Source organism: Ranitomeya imitator, chromosome 2 (assembly GCF_032444005.1).
Source record: "Ranitomeya imitator isolate aRanImi1 chromosome 2, aRanImi1.pri, whole genome shotgun sequence".
Classification (NCBI taxonomy): domain Eukaryota; kingdom Metazoa; phylum Chordata; class Amphibia; order Anura; family Dendrobatidae; genus Ranitomeya; species Ranitomeya imitator.
Window position 1 is genome coordinate 354075592 of NC_091283.1, and position 17813 is coordinate 354093404.

General features: G+C 42.3%; 1 protein-coding gene across 2 annotated transcripts in view; it reads right to left on the minus strand.

The window, feature by feature from the left end:
• LOC138663764 (oocyte zinc finger protein XlCOF22-like) overlaps positions 1-17813 on the minus strand; it is a 71788-nt gene that overhangs the window by 27899 nt on the left and 26076 nt on the right. The window contains exons 2-6 of one of the 2 annotated variants that reach the window (XM_069750101.1): positions 14232-14371; positions 13923-14102; positions 13716-13839; positions 13535-13632; positions 5045-5132 (exon numbers count right to left, since the gene is read on the minus strand). In XM_069750101.1, coding sequence (XP_069606202.1) covers positions 5045-5132; positions 13535-13632; positions 13716-13839; positions 13923-14102; positions 14232-14309 — 568 coding nt within the window. In that variant the 5' untranslated portion in view covers positions 14310-14371. The remainder of the gene's footprint in view (positions 1-5044; positions 5133-13534; positions 13633-13715; positions 13840-13922; positions 14103-14231; positions 14372-17813) is intronic. The other variant, XM_069750100.1, reaches the window with a different exon arrangement.

The following is a 17813-nucleotide window of genomic DNA, read 5'->3' on the forward strand; positions in this document are numbered from 1 at the left end:
GAAGTAGTAATCCTAAAAGTCAATGTAAACCCTTTACCGAGCCTTGCCATATGACTTAGAATGAAAGCTAAAAGCAGTTACATGATCAGCACTCGAAGCATGAAGCTGGCTCCAGAGCTAACAGATATTGCATCCTAGAAACCAGAACAGTCATGTGATACTAACCGCAGGACTAATTCTATAAGTTTGGCAATAATGATCTGCAAAAGATGAAAAAAATTCAAAACATATCCATTTATTCAGTAAGGAGTATGAGAACCATGTGCACAAAAGCCCACAGTTACAATCTTGGCATCCTGTGGATGAGGTTAAATATGCAAATTGCCTCTTCAGAGAGTAAGAGGACATGAATTCTAGTGCCACATATTAAGGGCTGCCACTAGAAATTTCGGTGCCCCATACTGGCAAATTTTTCGGGGCCCCCTTGAGACTCCGCCCAAGCTCCACCCCAGCCCGCCTCCACGCTCCACCCCTCGAACTGTCCACAGTCCCACCGCTCTCTCTTGGAAAAACTCCACTTCTCACCTATCACACATTAACAGTTTCCATCACCAGATCACACATACTGTATAGACAGCAGCTTTTGTTTTGGCCGAAAGATTTTTTTAAGCCGCCACCATAACACGGTAGACACTTTTGGCCGGACCCTACTCTGCTGTGACCTATAAAATAATTGTTAAAATATGCAATACAATTTAGGTATATTTTTATTTATTTTTCAATTTTTAAAGGGAACCTGTCACCTCAAATTGGCGGGATATTAAAATGATTTGTTACCGGTGCGATGGGTGGCGTATCCTCTTCATCTCTCCACCCCGTCCGTCCCTGTTTTCCGCAATATTTTAGGGAAAAGAGTATGCGTGCTCCATAGTTGGCGCATGCACCATGCAGTGTTCGGTGGCGCACGCGCAGTATGCTTTGCCCTACTGCGGGCAAAGCCAAAATGCATTAGTGCGCATGCACCCGCGCACTATGTTACGGAAGTATTTCGCTGTGTTCCAGGACATAGTGCAGATTGTATTTCAATTGTAAAATGAATGGTGTCATTCAAAACTACAACTTGTCTTGCAAAAAAACAAGCCCTCACATGTCTATGGCAGTAAAAAATAAAAAAAATTATGGCTCTTAAAAGAAAAGCAGAAGTCCATGGTGCAATCTTTCAGCAGGATTTCACCCCCAAACTGTTTATACAGACAGGTAGCTCTTTAAAAAACAAGTCCAGTAATAACTTTATATGGCCAGACTCTTCCCCCATTCCTCCAGAGTTTTGAATTACTATGTAGATGAAGCTGAAGAACGCAATAAAACATGGTAGATCTGAAGCCTCTGTCACTCCAGCTCTATTTCCCACCCAGTGCTGCCTCCTCATGTATGACTGACAGCCTCTGTGCTATGTGACTTTAGACAAAGGAGTCATTAGACAGGGGAAAGCAATGCTGGGAGGGGAATAGGGCTGGAATGACAAAGGCTTCAGACCTACCATAGCTTAAGGTATATCATTTCCGATTTCTCAGTGATAGAGGAATGGATTGGCCATGTAAAGGTACTGCTGGATTTGCTACTTACACATATAAACATTTTGGGACTTGAAATCCTGTGGACAGATTCCCTTTAAAGGGTTAATGATATCCCAGAAGTGCTTGCTGAGAGACAAGTCTGTTGACGCTGCAAGCCATGGTAGCACTTTTAGGTCAAGCAGGATGCTAACAGCATGTGCAACATGCAGCCTGGTCTTTTCATGCCAAAAGACAGCTCCTGGGGCACTATGGAGAAATGGTCACGCTACTGGTTCCAAGACCAAGTAAATGTAATGCTAAGTGTGAGGCAGTGACCCCTGTTACAGCTAGGAGGTGCTGTTGGTGCTCTCTAGAATCCGCACAGAGTCGTACTTAGGCCATGAGGGTGTATTGCGGTCACAGGTGTAGCTGTGATTAGAATGGTGAGGCAGTGACTGATTAAAAGCCCTATAGTAGAGGGGGAGGGGTATCAGTGTTGGTCTTGGAAGCGGACAGAGCAGTTGTCTGCAGAGCACTCCCTGTGTGAGGCAACAGATCTGGAGAATACAGCATGCTGTGCACTTTGTGAGTAAAGAGACTTGGTCCCGGCGTGCAGTCGCCCAGGGAAACTGGACGAAGGGAAGTCCGGCCTTTTTAGGGACAGCAAACTAAAGCTGTGTACTATATATTCTAATGGACTGTGTGAAGTAACACATTAAAGGAACGTTTTGTTTTGAACTTGCTTGGGTCACTGCCGTTTCACTGTGTACGGTGCTACCGCTGCATCACATGAGCTATTAGTGTTCTTGGAATGAAGACAAATAGTGTAGAAGTAACAAAAATTGTGCAGCCTCACACCATTATCCCAGGAATAAGACCGGTGTGACCTAACCTCTTGAAGGCCTATTCATGGCGTTGCCCATGCGATTTCATCAGATTTGAAAAATGGCACTCACTAATACATAAAAATAAAATTAGAAGTCTCACGGCAAGCCTAAAGCATAAAACAATGTTGACTCAAACTATCAAATGGGTTTTGCATGACCTTAAACTATGAGAGAAACGTACAGCTACGAGTTTTCTACTGATCTCATCTACTTTCTCGCCATCGTGCTGCAGAGAAAAAACATTGGACGTCTATCCTCTTCAGCGATGAGTCCTGCTTTTATCTTGAATGCAATGATAGTCTGAGATTTGTCTGAAGACCATGTGGGCAACATCATGAAGAGGCCATCTTGAGGGAGCAGGAAAGTTTCCCAGGAGCCATTCAGCACTACAATGTCAAGCCTAAACATGTTGTCATCGCCTGCAGCGTCTCTGGACCTGTCTCTCATCGAGGTATCAGCAATTGCCCAACTACATTCAGCTTGGTAGAACCTTCCTCAGATGACCATTAATAGTCTCATTTATAGCACTCTGTGAGTGTAGTTTTTTTTGAGCAGGTGCTCATATTGAATGAATCCAGATGTTTTGAGGCTTTTGTTTCTATTTTTTCTTATTTTGCAGATCCTTCACATGTCTGTCCATTCAGTATTTTCCTGAATTTTACAATTTTTCCTTCTAGGTGTTGTAATTTCAATGTTAAAGAATGGATATTAACCTCCCTTATGTGTATTATTTATTACATAGACTCCAGGTGTTTGACCTCTTTTGATATACACTGCTCAAATCTCAAAAAAATAAAGGGAACACTAAAATACCACATCCTAGATATCTCTGAATGAAATATTCCAGTTGCAAATTTTTATTCATTGCATAGTGGAATGTGTTCAGAACAATAAAACATAACCATTATCAATGTAAATCAAAATGAATATCGCATGGAGGTCTGGATTTGGAATGATACTAAAAATTAAAGTGAAAAATCAAATTACAGGCTGATCCAACTTCAGTGGAAATGCCTCATGACAAGGAAAAGATGCTCAGTATTGTGTGTGGCCTCCACGTGCCTGTATGACCTCCCTACTGTACAATGCCTTGGCATGCTGCTGATGAGGCAGTGGATGGTCTCATGAGGGATCTCCCAGACCTGGACTAAAGCATCCACCAACTCCTGAACAGTCTGTGGTGCAATGTGACGTTGGTGGATGGAGCGAAACATGATGTCCCAGATGTGCTCAATTGGATTAAGGTCTGGGGAATGGGCAGGCCAGTCCATAGCTTCAATGCCTTCATCTTGCAGGAGCTGCTGACATACTCCAGCCACATGAGGTCTGGCATTGTCCTGCATTATGAGGGACCCAGGGCTAACCGCACCAGCATATGGTCTCACAAGGGTTCTGAGGATCTCATCTCGGTACCTAATGGCAGTCAGGCTACCTCTGGTGAGTACATGGAGGGCTGTGCGGTCCTCCAAAGAAATGCCACCTCACACCATTACTGACCCACTGCCAAACCGGTCATGCTGAAGGATGTTGCAGGCAGCAGATCACTCTCCACGGCGTCTCCAGACTCTGTCACATGTGCTCAGTGTGAACCTGCTTTCACCTGTGAAGAGCACAGGGTGCCAGTGTCGAATTTGCCAATCCCGGTGTTCTGTGGCAAATGCCAAGCGTCCATTGGACTGTGAGCACAACCCCCATCTGTGGATGTCGGGCCCCCAAACCATCCTCATGGAGTCAGTTTCTAACCGTTTGTGCAGACAAATGCACATTTGTGGCCCGCTGGAGGTCATTTTGCAGGGCTCTGGCAGTGCTCCTCCTGTTCCTCCTTGCACAAAGGCTGAGGTAGCGGTCTGCTGCTGGGTTGTTGCCCTTCTACAGCCCCCTCCACGTCTCCTGGCCTGTCTCCTGGTAGTGCCTCCAGCATCTGGACACTACGCTGACAGACACAGCAAACCTTCTTGCCACAGCTCGCATTGATGTGCCATCCTGGATGAATTGCACTACCTGAGCCACTTGTGTGGGTTGTAGAGTCCGTCTCATGCTACCACGAGTGTGAAAGCACAACCAACATTCAAAAGTGACCAAAATATCAGCCAGAAAGCATTGGTACTGAGATGTGGTCTGTGGTCCCCACCTGCAGAACCACTCCTTTATTGAGTGTGTCTTGATAATTGCCAATAATTTCCATCTGTTGTCTATTCCATTTGCACAACAGCATGTGAAATTGATTGTCAATCAGTGTTGCTTCCTAAGTGGACAGTTTGATTTCACAGAAGTTTGATTTACTTGGCGTTATATTCTGTTGTTTAAGTGTTCCCTTTATTTTTTTGAGCAGTGTATATTACTTTCCACATCACGGCCTAAATAATGAGCATAGGGACCATCATTTCAATAAACAGCAGATGGCCAATTATCTGGGTATGACAGCGACCGCTCTGGTTTTGTGTACAAATTGTTTTAATCTATTAATAAATTGTTTTAATCTATTAATATAAAATAATGATACATTATGCAAATGAAGTGGATGTGTTGGAGGATTCATATTATCTTGTTCTTTTGATCATAGAGATAAAGATAGTAACTTAAAACCCCTACAAAAATGTAACATATAATTATACAAGTCAGTGAATAAGAAATTGTGGTTGTGGTTAGGTTATTACTCACCTGGATTTTCTGTTGGAATTTCCACTTTACACCCCTTATTACAACTCATATTTCCCTTTATAGCACTTGTGTTCTTCCGAGATTTACCCTGAAATGAATGAGATAAAAATCACAACACTTAACCCCTTTCTGCCATTAGACGTACTATTGCGTCCATGTGGGGTGGGCTTTACTTCCCAAGGACGCAATAGTACGTCATATGCGATCGGCAGCGCTCACGGGGGGAGCGCCGCCGATCGCGGCCGGGTGTCAGCTGTTTATCGCAGCTGACATCCGGCACTATGTGCCAGGAGCGGTCACGGACCGCCCCCGGCACATTAACCCCCGGCACACCGCGATCAAAGATGATCGCGATGTGCCGGCGGTACAGGGAAGCACCGCGCAGGGAGGGGGCTCCCTGCGGGCTTCCCTGAGCCCCCCGCAGCAACGCGATGTGATCGCGTTGCTGCGAGGGTCTCACCTCCCTCCCTGCTCCCTCCAGCCCCGGATCCAAGATGGCCGCGGATCCGGGTCCTGCAGGGAGGGAGGTGGCTTCACAGAGCCTGCTCAGAGCAGGCACTGTGAAGCAGCCTGCACTCCTATCAGATCAGTGATCTGACAGAGTGCTGTGCAAACTGTCAGATCACTGATCTGTGATGTCCCCCCCTGGGACAAAGTAAAAAAGTAAAAAAAAAAAATTTCAAATGTGTAAAAAAAATTAAAAAAAATATTCCAAACTAATGAAAAAAAAAAATATATATTATTCCCATAAATACATTTCTTTATCTAAATAAAAAAAAAAAAACAATAAAAGTACACATATTTAGTATCACCGCGTCCGTAACGGCCCGACCTATAAAACTGGCCCACTAGTTAACCCCTTCAGTAAACACCGTAAGAAAAAAAAAAAAAAAACGAGGCAAAAAACAACGCTTTATTATCATACCGCCGAACAAAAAGTGGAATAACACGCGATCAAAAAGACAGATATAACTAACCATGGTACCGCTGAAAGCGTCATCTTGTCCCGCAAAAAACGAGCCGCGATACAGCATCATCAGCAAAAAAATAAAAAAGTTATAGTCCTGAGAATAAAGTGATGCAAAAATAATTATTTTTTCTATAAAATAGTTTTTATCGTATAAAAGCGCCAAAACATAAAAAAATGATATAAATGAGGTATCGCTGTAATCGTACTGACCCGAAGAATAAAACTGCTTCATCAATTTTACCAAACGCGGAACGGTATAAACGCCTCCCCCAAAAGAAATTCATGAATAGCTGGTTTTTGATCATTCTGCCTCACAAAAATCGGAATAAAAAGCGATTAAAAAATGTCACGTGCCCGAAAATGTTACCAATAAAAACATCAACTCGTCCCGCAAAAAACAAGACCTCACATGACTCTGTGGACCAAAATATAGAAAAATTATAGCTCTCAAAATGTGGTAACGCAAAAAATATTTTTTGCAATAAAAAGCGTCTTTCAGTGTGTGACGGCTGCCAATCATAAAAATCCGCTAAAAAACCCGCTATAAAAGTAAATCAAACCCCCCTTCATCACCCCCTTAGTTAGGGAAAAATTTAAAAAATGTATTTATTTCCATTTTCCCATTAGGGCTAGGGTTAGAGTTAGGGCTAGGGTTAGGGATAGGGCTAGGGTTAGGGCTAGGGTTAGGGCTAGGGTTAGGGTTAGGGCTAGGGTTAGGGCTAGGGTTAGGGCTAGGGTTAGGGTTAGGGCTAGGGTTAGGGCTAGGGTTAGGGCTAGGGTTAGGGCTAGGGTTAGGGCTAGGGTTAGGGTTAGGGCTAGGGTTAGGGCTAGGGTTAGGGCTAGGGTTAGGGCTAGGGTTAGGGTTAGGGCTAGGGTTAGGGCTAGGGTTAGGATTAGGGTTAGGGCTAGGGTTAGGGCTAGGGCTACAGTTTGGGTTGGGGCTAAAGTTACAGTTAGGGTTTAGATTACATTTACGGTTGGGAATAGGGTTGAGATTAGGGTTAGGGGTGTGTCAGGGTTAGAGGTGTGGTTAGGGTTACTGTTGGGATTAGGGTTAGGGGTGTGTTTGGATTAGGGTTTCAGTTATAATTGGGGGGTTTCCACTGTTTAGGCACATCAGGGGCTCTCCAAACGCGACATGGCGTCCGATCTCAATTCCAGCCAATTCTGCGTTGAAAAAGTAAAACAGTGCTTCTTCCCTTCCGAGCTCTCCCGTGTGCCCAAACAGGGGTTTACCCCAACATATGGGGTATCAGCGTACTCAGGACAAATAGGACAACAACTTTTGGGGTCCAATTTCTCCTGTTACCCTTGGGAAAATACAAAACTCGGGGCTAAAACATATTTTTTGTGGGAAAAAAAAAGATTTTTTATTTTCACGGCTCTGCGTTATAAACTGTAGTGAAACACTTGGGGGTTCAAAGTTCTCACAACACATCTAGATTAGTTCCCTGGGGGGTCTAGTTTCCAATATGGGGTCACTTGTGGGGGGTTTCTACTGTTTAGGTACATTAGGGGTTCTGCAAACGCAATGTGACGTCTGCAGACCATTCCATCTAAGTCTGCATTCCAAATGGCGCTCCTTCCCTTCCAAGCTCTGCCATGCGCTCAAACGGTGGTTTCCCCCAACATACGGGGTATCAGCGTACTCAGGACAAATTGGACAACAACTTTTGGGGTCGAATTTCTCCTCTTACCCTCGGGAAAATACAAAACTGGGGGCTAAAAAATAATTTTGGGGGGAAAGATTTTTTTTTTTAATTTTCACGGCTCTGCGTTACAAACTGTAGTGAAACACTTGGGGGTTCAAAGCTATCACAACACATCTAGATGAGTTCCTTAGGGGGTCTAGTTTCCAAAATGGTGTCACTTGTGGGAGGTTTCTACTGTTTAGGTACATTAGGGGCTCTGCAAATGCAATGTGACACCTGCAGACCATTCCATCTAAGTCCTCATTCCAAATGGAGCTCCTTCCCTTCCGAGCCCTCCCATGCGCCCAAACAGTGGTTCCCCCCCACATATGGGGTATCAGCGCACTCAGGACAAATTGGACAACAAATTGTGGGGTCGAATTTCTCCTGTTACCCTCGGGAAAATACAAAACTGGGGGCTAAAAAATAATTTTTGTGGGAAAAAATTTTTGTTTTATTTTTACGGCTCTCCATTATAAACTTCTGTGAAGCCCTTGGTGGGTCAAAGCGCTCAGCACACATCTAGATAAGTTCCTAAGGGGGTCTACTTTCCAAAATGGTGTCACTTGTGGGGGGTTTCTACTGTTTAGGTACATTAGGGGCTCTGCAAACGCAATGTGACACCTGCAGACCATTCCATCTAAGTCTGCATTCAAATGGCACTCCTTCCCTTCTGAGCCCTCCCATGTGCCCAAACAGTGGTTCCCCCCACATATGGTGTATCATCGCACTCAGGACAAATTGGGCAACAAATTTTGGGGTCCAATTTCTCCTGTTACCCTCAGGAAAATACAAAACTGGGGGCTAAAAAAATAATTTTTGTGGGAAAAAAATTTTGTTTTATTTTTACAGCTCTGCATTATAAACTTCTGTGAAGCACTTGGTGGGTCAAAGTGCTCACCACACCTCTAGATAAGTTCCTTAGGGGGTCTACTTTCCAAAATGGTGTCATTTGTGGGGGGTTTCAATGTTTAGGCACATCAGTGGCTCTTCAAACGCAACATGGCGTCCCATCTCAATTCCTGTCAATTTTGCTTTGAAAAGTCAAACGGCGCTCCTTCCCTTCCGAGCTCTCCCATCCACCCAAACAGTGGTTTACCCCCACATATGGGGTATCAGCGTACTCAGGACAAATTGTACAACAACTTTTGGGGTCCAATTTCTTCTCTTACCCTTGGGAAAATAAAAAATTGGGGGCAAAAAGATAATTTTTGTGAAAAAATATGATTTTTTATTTTTACGGTTCTACATTATAAACTTCTGTGAAGCACTTGGTGGGTCAAAGTGCTCACCACACCTCTAGATAAGTTCCTTAGGGGGTCTACTTTCCAAAATGGTGTCACTTGTGGGGGGTTTCAATGTTTAGGCACATCAGTGGCTCTTCAAACGCAACATGAGGTCCCATCTCAATTCCTGTCAATTTTGCATTGAAAAGTCAAACGGCGCTCCTTCCCTTCCGAGCTCTCCCATCCGCCCAAACAGTGGTTTACCCCCACATATGGGCTATCAGCGTACTCAGGACAAATTGTACAACAACTTTTGGGGTCCAATTTCTTCTCACCCTTGGGAAAATAAAAAATTGGGGGCGAAAAGATAATTTTTGTGAAAAAATATGATTTTTTATTTTTACGGTTCTACATTATAAACTTCTGTGAAGCACTTGTTGGGTCAAAGTGCTCACCACACCTCTAGATAAGTTCCTTAGGGGGTCTACTTTCCAAAATGGTGTCACTTGTGGGGGGTTTCAATGTTTAGCCACATCAGGGGTTCTCCAAACGAAACATGGCGTCCCATCTCAATTCCAGTCAATTTTGCATTGAAAGTCAAATGGCACTCCTTCGCTTCCGAGCTCTGCCATGCGCCCAAACAGTGGTTTACCCCCACATGTGGAGTATTGGCATACTCAGGACAAATTGTACAACAATGTTTGGGGTCCATTTTCTCCTGTTACCCTTGGTAAAATAAAACAAATTGCAGCTGAATTAAATTTTTTGTGAAAAAAAGTTAAATGTTCATTTTTATTTAAACATTCAAAAAATTCCTGTGAAGCACCAGAAGGGTTAATAAACTTCTTGAATATGGTTTTGAGCACCTTGAGGGGTGTAGTTTTTAGAATGGTGTCACACTTGGGTATTTTCTATCATATAGACCCCTCAAAATGACTTCAAATGAGATGTGGTCCCTAAAATAAAATGGTGTTGTAGAAATGAGAAATTGCTGGTCAACTTTTAACCCTTATAACTCCCTAACAAAAAAAAATTTTGTTTCCAAAATTGTGCTGATGTAAAGTAGACATGTGGGAAATGTTATTTATTAAGTATTTTGTGTGACATATCTCTGTGATTTAATTGCATAAAAATTCAAAGTTGGAAAATTGCGAAATTTTCATAATTTTCGCCAAATTTCCGTTTTTTTCACAAATAAACGCAGGTACTATCAAATAATTTTTACCATTGTCATGAAGTACAATATGTCACGAGAAAACAATGTCAGAATCACCAGGATCCATTGAAGCGTTCCAGAGTTATAACCTCATAAAGGGACTGTGGTCAGAATTGTAAAAATTGGCCCGGTCATTAACGTGCAAACCACCCTTGGGGGTAAAGGGGTTAAATGAAACCATCATTTTATTTTTTAATTCGTAAATCAATAATACGCATGAAAATAAAGAACCTTGTAATGTATCTTATCAGAGAAATATGCATTTTTCTCTGTCAGGGCTGATCTTTCATTTTCTTTCTTTATGTTTTAAAGTGGTTTTCCACTACTAGGACAACTCCTTCTCAATCTGAATGTTTGGTGCCTATAAAATGAAAACACTTATACTCAATTTGTGTGCCGATGCCGTTCCAACAGTGTCAGCACGCGCATTCCCGGGTCTCTGGTGTGGTTGTTATGACATGTGAGCCCTGTCCCTAGTAAGTTCTGGTGTAACTGTCCCCACTTTCGGACAAATTGAACATCAAGAGCAAGTCAGAGCTGTGGCTGCTCTTTCACTCAATTGATGTTCAATTTGTCTGAAGGCGGGGACAGTGAGCCCAGCACTGATTGAGCACAGGGCTCATATGTCATAACAACCGCACAAGAACCACAGGAACAAGAACCACAGGAACACAAATGCTGGCACCGCTGGAATGGCACTGGCATGAGGTGTGTATGAGTGTTTTTATTTTATCTGGGACAAATATTCAGATCGAGAAGGGGTTGTCCTAGTAGGGGACAACCCCTTGTAATAAGTCACATGAAATTATTTTATAGACCATCAACCGTTATCAAGTAGCTGCAGCTCTCCAGTAGAAATTCAGGCTGTTGGCTCAAAGTTCTAAACAACAGTATCTACGTCCCGAAACATCTTGTGGGGGTAAACAGACAACTTCTAACACCATCTCCTTCAAGTATGAGACATGAACTGAATGACCACATTGTTAAAGACTTCCATCTTGTTAAACCTCCGGGGGTCTTCAGAACCATTGCAATTTGTCATGGCATAGATTCTATCAGGGGTTAAAATCCTTTTGCAGGAATATTTGCCCATGCCAACAGGATTGCTTCTAGCTATCCCTGTTGTGAATTCTGTTGTCGGGCTCCCTCCTGTGGTCATGAATGGTACTTCGGCTGGTTCTGTCCATGGACTTCCTCTGGTGGGTGTTTCTGAGTTTCCTTCCACAGGTGACGAGGTTAATTTGTTAGCTGCTGCTCTATTTAACTCCACTTAGATCTTTGCTCCATGCCACCTGTCAATGTTCCAGTATTGGTCTAGTTCTCTCCTGGATCGTTCTTGTGACCTGTCTTCCCAGCAGAAGCTAAGTTCCAGCTTGTATTTCTTTGGTTTGCTATTTTTCTATCCAGCTTGCTATTTTTATATTTGTCTTGCTTGCTGGAAGCTCTGGGACGCAGAGGGAGCGCCTCCGCACCGTGAGTCGTGCGGAGGGTCTTTTTGCGCCCTCTGCGTGGTCTTTTTGTAGGTTTTTGTGCTGACCGCAAAGTAACCTTTCCTATTCTCGGTCTGTTCAGTAAGTCGGGCCTCACTTTGCTAAATCTATTTCATCTCTGTTTGTATTTTCATCTTTACTCAGTCATTATATGTGGGGGGCTGCCTTTTCCTTTGGGGAATTTCTCTGAGGCAAGGTAGGCTTTATTTTTCTATCTTCAGGGCTAGCTAGTTCCTTAGGCTGTGCCGAGTTGCATAGGGAGCGTTAGGCGCAATCCATGGCTATTTCTAGTGTGTTTGATAGGATTAGGGATTGCGGTCAGCAGAGTTCCCACGTCCCAGAGCTCGTCCTTATTATCAGAAACTATCAGGTCATTCCGTGTGCTCTTAACCACTAGGTCCATTGTTGTCCTGACCACTAGGTCATAACAAATCCCAGAAATTGGATGGAGATGCTGAGATGTTCAGAAGAACCTGTTCTACCTCATCCCAAAGATGCATTTTAAAATTAAGGGGATCACGGAAATCAATTGTCATGTCCCTGGAAGCAATCCATGACTATAAGACCCTTGTCCTTTATTCATAGAGTAAACAGTAGCCATGAAGGGATGAGATTGGTTGAACACAATGATTAGATAAACCCTAGTGTGCAAACTTCCATCCAAAGTCATCAGAGGACCAAAGGTGTGCACAGAAAATGTTCCACACCCAATTAATTCACGTCAACTAGACTTAAATGTGATATCTAAAAGGGAAGGTTCATTTATTTTGCTGCTTGCACCAAATTTTGATCTTACGATCAGCATGGTACAACATAATTCTTGATTCATCTGACTATTCTGAATCCAGAATCCAGTTGCACTTGGACACTTCAGTTGAAGCACCAGAGTTTTCAATTCAATTTCAATTCAGTATTCAATTGCAACTTGCATGACTGTTCACCGCCTCAAAATGAATCTTGACATTCTTCTCAATGAGTTGCTACATTGACAGGACACCATTTTGTTGAATAATTTTACATGATCACACCATTCTCATTATGCTCTGGACACTATTACACATAAAAATCTAGCCACCATGACCATGCCTAGTTCGAAGTCACTGCAATCAAATGATTTTCAGATTCTAAAATGAGTTCACGCTTCAACTTGTACACTGAAAACTTATCAATAGATAATGCACTCGAGGATCACAAGCCTAATAGACATACAGGGAAACTCCAATTATAGTAGAGCTAGTGTCTCAAATAAAGTGGCCATTCAGTGTATAATACTAGTGGATAAAACAAGACTGAGCACAAGCGTGACGCTAGTCACTTCTCACGGCCGTGAGTCAGAATGGTCAAGGAGTCCAAGGTCAGAAGCGAGGTACTGTACGTCATAAAAAGAAGGAAGAGACAAAAGCGTGGTCAGGTAATGTTCCGAGGTCAGAATACCAGGAAGATAACGGATCAGAGCAGAAGGGGTTAAACAGACAGATGGACAGAACAAAGTCCAAGGTCAGGCAACGATAGATCAGGCATACAGAACTCAAGGCACAGGAAGCACAAACCTCACTAGCTGAATGTACAACAGCCAGAGGTCTGAGAGAAACAACTCAGTTAAATAGCTGGCAATTACCTGGGATAATGAACACTTGGAGACAACCGACACCTCACAGTCTCAGATTGGATTGTCGATCTGTCAATCAACACACTGACAGCTCAGCATGCCCCTGTACCAGATTGGATGGCTGAGCTGTCAAAGTTCTGACAGCTTCAGCACACTGCTGTACCAGTTTGGATGGCCGAGCTGTCAGTAACTGCATCCCAGACACAATGAGGGGTGGAACCGTGACAAAAAGACCTACATAGTCTACACATCATAGTGGAGATCTCATGACATCTTCTCTCCATCTACCTGATGATCCTGAGGAGCATTGGGATTTTCTTGTTTGCAGTCCACTGGAAGAAGAGGACGGGGACATCTCTCTGGTGTTGTCCTCTTACTGGATAGAACTGGAGGAAACACATACAGGGACTGAATTCATTCTTTACATACAGATAATTATAGGCCGTGTGTATTTCGTCCAGTCTATTACCTGGTGATGTGAGGGGCTGAGGAACCTCCATCATGACATCCTTGTACAGATCTTTGTGTCCTTCTAAATACTTCCACTCCTCCATGGAGAAATAGACGGCAACATCCTGACACCTTATAGGAACCTAATACATATAATGATACCGTCATCTGCCTGATCGATTCATATCGTTACTGTATAATATCCCAGCATTCCCAGCAGTGTCACCTCTCCAGCCAGCAGCTCAATCATCTTATAGATGAGTTCTAGGATCTTCTGGTCATTGATGTCCTCATTTATCAAGGGGTGAGGTGGAGGCCCCATGATTGGGCTCAGGGGTCTTCCGCATCCCTCAGACACAGGGGCCTGACAGCGCCCCCTAGATGTCCTCTTCACTAGTGTGTAATCCTGGTCATAGAGAGACACGTTAATAAATCTTACTACAGACATTTCCAGAGTCCTCACCTCTCCAGTTCTGTCCATCTGTTATTCCCATAGATAATAATGATGTAATGTGATATTGTCAGAATCTCTCACCTCTCCAGTAAGATAGAAGAGGATCTCTAGGGTGAGGTGTAATATCCTCTCCGCCATCTTGTCCCTGTCCTTACCCATCCTTGATTGGTCAGTAAAATATACAGAAAATCTCCACTGAGATGGTCTGATATTGTAGGGACCTGAATGGGAAGACGATGAGGAAATGTAAAATCATAATGAATCCTGTGTAATAATACAATTACTGTAGATAATGCTAAGATGTTGAAATCTCTATTTTATTATGGACTAGATCATGAGTTGAACATCTTATGAAGGCAGCTTTTGTAGGCAATCATTGGCTATGCTGGTCATTGTCTGGATCCCATGGGAGGTACAGAGGTACAAAGGCTGGCGGGAGAATCACTGGAATGGGAGTGGTGTGGGATCACCATTGTGAGTATCAATATTTTTATTGTTTTATGAAGTCTTCTAAACAGAAATATAAAATGCTCATGGACAGGTTACCCTGGGGTTAACAACTTCAAGACCTTGTGAAAGAACTGGGTGACAAAATAACATTGCAGTGGATGGAAACCAATAATCAGATAATTTCTAGACTAAAGTCGGCCGAACTATCTGATATCAATGGGATCAGATGAAGTCTAATGTGCAGTAAATTAGATTGCTCAGAAGATATTGAGGGAGAGAATTATCCGGCTGTGGGAATTTCATGGGCCGGTCCTCTTGTTCTCTCGGGAGGTGACATCTTACAGTAGAAGGTGCAATAATGATTTCATAAATACAATATACATAATAATTGCTATATTAGAAAATTAGGCTACAAAATAGAAATAGGAGAGTTTTCATTTCTGGTGATGGCACGATTGGGTGAGGCTACAGATTAACTACTAAGTAAATATGAAGAGGAAGAAGAATCAACAGGTTCAAATCTAGGTCACTTTTCTTTGGTGTTTGCCTTTTACCTAAGTAAACAGCAGACTCTACTAAATGTCTATACTCAACAGAAACAGAGTTTTCACATGACAAGTCATGATGGTTTACTCTGTATTTTAAGATGAATACTGAAAGGCACTTTCTGTACCCATTGAACAGGTGATAATGACTTACTGATTGGTGGTGGTAAGATCACTTTGATTTGGCAGATTGGAGAATTTTTATCCCCCAAGGGTCACCTTTATTATATACACCTTATAAATAAACGGAAGCTGATGCCAGACTTTAAATATTTAAATGAGAATACCTTTATTCAATACATCGATAAAACCATATCAAAGTGGAGATACATATGCATACAAGATAGTGCTGCCATATACAGGTAACTAGTAACAGAACCATATAAGCAATTTTCAAGTAAACGTAGTTGTTAATTCATACTGACATAGAGGCACATATAAAGATCCCTTTAAAGAGACAATATAAAGATTCAAGTGAGGTCTATTATGCTATAGAGAGGGTATATACATAAAGTTTTGCACCATATTCATGGCTGCATGCCTCATCCAAATTCCCTTCAAGTTAGCACAATCCAATAAGTAAAGCCAATAGCAAAACCATAACTATCTCAGGTAAATCCTACTATGTATACTAGCCTCACACAAATCTCAATGCCAGCTCAGATAGTCAGATACAGACCCCCTTAGAAGAAGCGGAACGCGAAACGCGCGTCGGGGAAGGTGCCGCATATACAGGTTATGTATTAAACTTTATCTATCTATCTGAGCTGGCATTGAGATTTGTGTGAGGCTAGTATACATAGTAGGATTTACCTGAGATAGTTATGGTTTTGCTATTGGCTTTACTTATTGGATTGTGCTAACTTGAAGGGAATTTGGATGAGGCATGCAGCCATGAATATGGTGCAAAACTTTATGTATATACCCTCTCTATAGCATAATAGACCTCACTTGAATCTTTATATTGTCTCTTTAAAGGGATCTTTATATGTGCCTCTATGTCAGTATGAATTAACAACTACGTTTACTTGAAAATTGCTTATATGGTTCTGTTACTAGTTACCTGTATATGGCAGCACTATCTTGTATGCATATGTATCTCCACTTTGATATGGTTTTATCGATGTATTGAATAAAGGTATTCTCATTTAAATATTTAAAGTCTGGCATCAGCTTCCGTTTATTTATAAGGTGTATCTGAATTTGGAAGTGCCATATGTGTAGCCAATCCCTCTATAGGAGATTTACCTTTATTATATAGTGGACATACCCGTCTCTCCATTCATTCTCTATGGGGCTGTCGGAAAAGGTCGAGCGCAGCACCTGGCAGCTGCCTAGAGAGTGAATGGAGCAGTGGTTGAGCAAGTGAACCGCTGCTCCATTCTTGCAGGGATGAAAGCTTCTCGTTCTGCTGATCAGTCCAGGTTCCTGTGGTCAGAACATCACCAATCTACAAGTTATCACGTATCTGTTGGACAGCTGATAACTTGTTTTCACTGGACAACCCCTATAAATTAGAAAGCGCTTTATTTATGATTTTCCTTTAAAAGTTGTATGTGTCATGAAAGAATAAGTTCTCATCAGTCTGATCAGATGCCGGAGAATCAGGGCTATGGAGTAGGTACGCCAAACCTCCGACTCAGATTCTGACTGCCACTCTTAAATTTCTCTGATTCCCGACTCCAACTCCACAGAACTGGTCACTACTGAACATGTACATAAAATGCAGCACAGATTCATCTCAACTCTCACTCCACAGCACTGGTCACTACTGAGCATGTGCATAAAGTGCAATACAGATTAATTTCAACTCCGACTCCCCAGCACTGATCACTAGTGTTGAGCGATACCTTCCGATATCGTAAAGTATCGGTATCGGATAGGATCGGCCGATATTCAAAAAATATCGGATATCGCCGATACCGATACCCGATCCCAATGCAAGTCAATGGGACCAAAATATCGGAATTAAAATAAACCCTTTCTTTCCTTGTAGGTTCATTCTACATGAAGGAAAACAACTAAGAATAATGCAGGATGTATTTGGGGAGGTGGCGGAGACATTAAAGTCATAGAGGTTTAGCCCAATCAAATAGAATAGCATGTTTTTTTTTTTTTTAAAGACGTTCGGAGTGACAAAGATATTGACTATGTAAATTTTTTTTTTATTTTGTCAGATATTGATGTTTCACTATTCCACGCCCTTCCCCTTCTTTTTTTTTTACTTTTCCCACACTTTCATCTTCATCATCATCAGCATCTTTGACATCAACTTCTTCTTCACCTTATTCATCTTCTTCTTCATCCTTTACCTTTTTTTTTTTTAATACATTCTTCATATTCATTTTATTCAACTATTATTATTCTTCCTATTCTACATATTCATTTTATTCAACTGTTATTATTCTTCCTATTCTACTTCTTCATCATATTCTCATTTGTGACAGGCATTCCCGTAGTTGTTATCTATAAAAGTTGGAAGATTACACCTTCCGTTCTGCCAGTCACAAAAGTTACATTTGTCCGCGTTCAGTTTGGCCTGCAGCATCAGGCTTTATCCAGGGGCACCACGACGAGGAACGGAATCACCCCCATACACTGCTTAGTCTTCTTCTGCATATAATTTAGATAATATCTTTTGCTCTGATATTAAGTGTTATGCTTAATG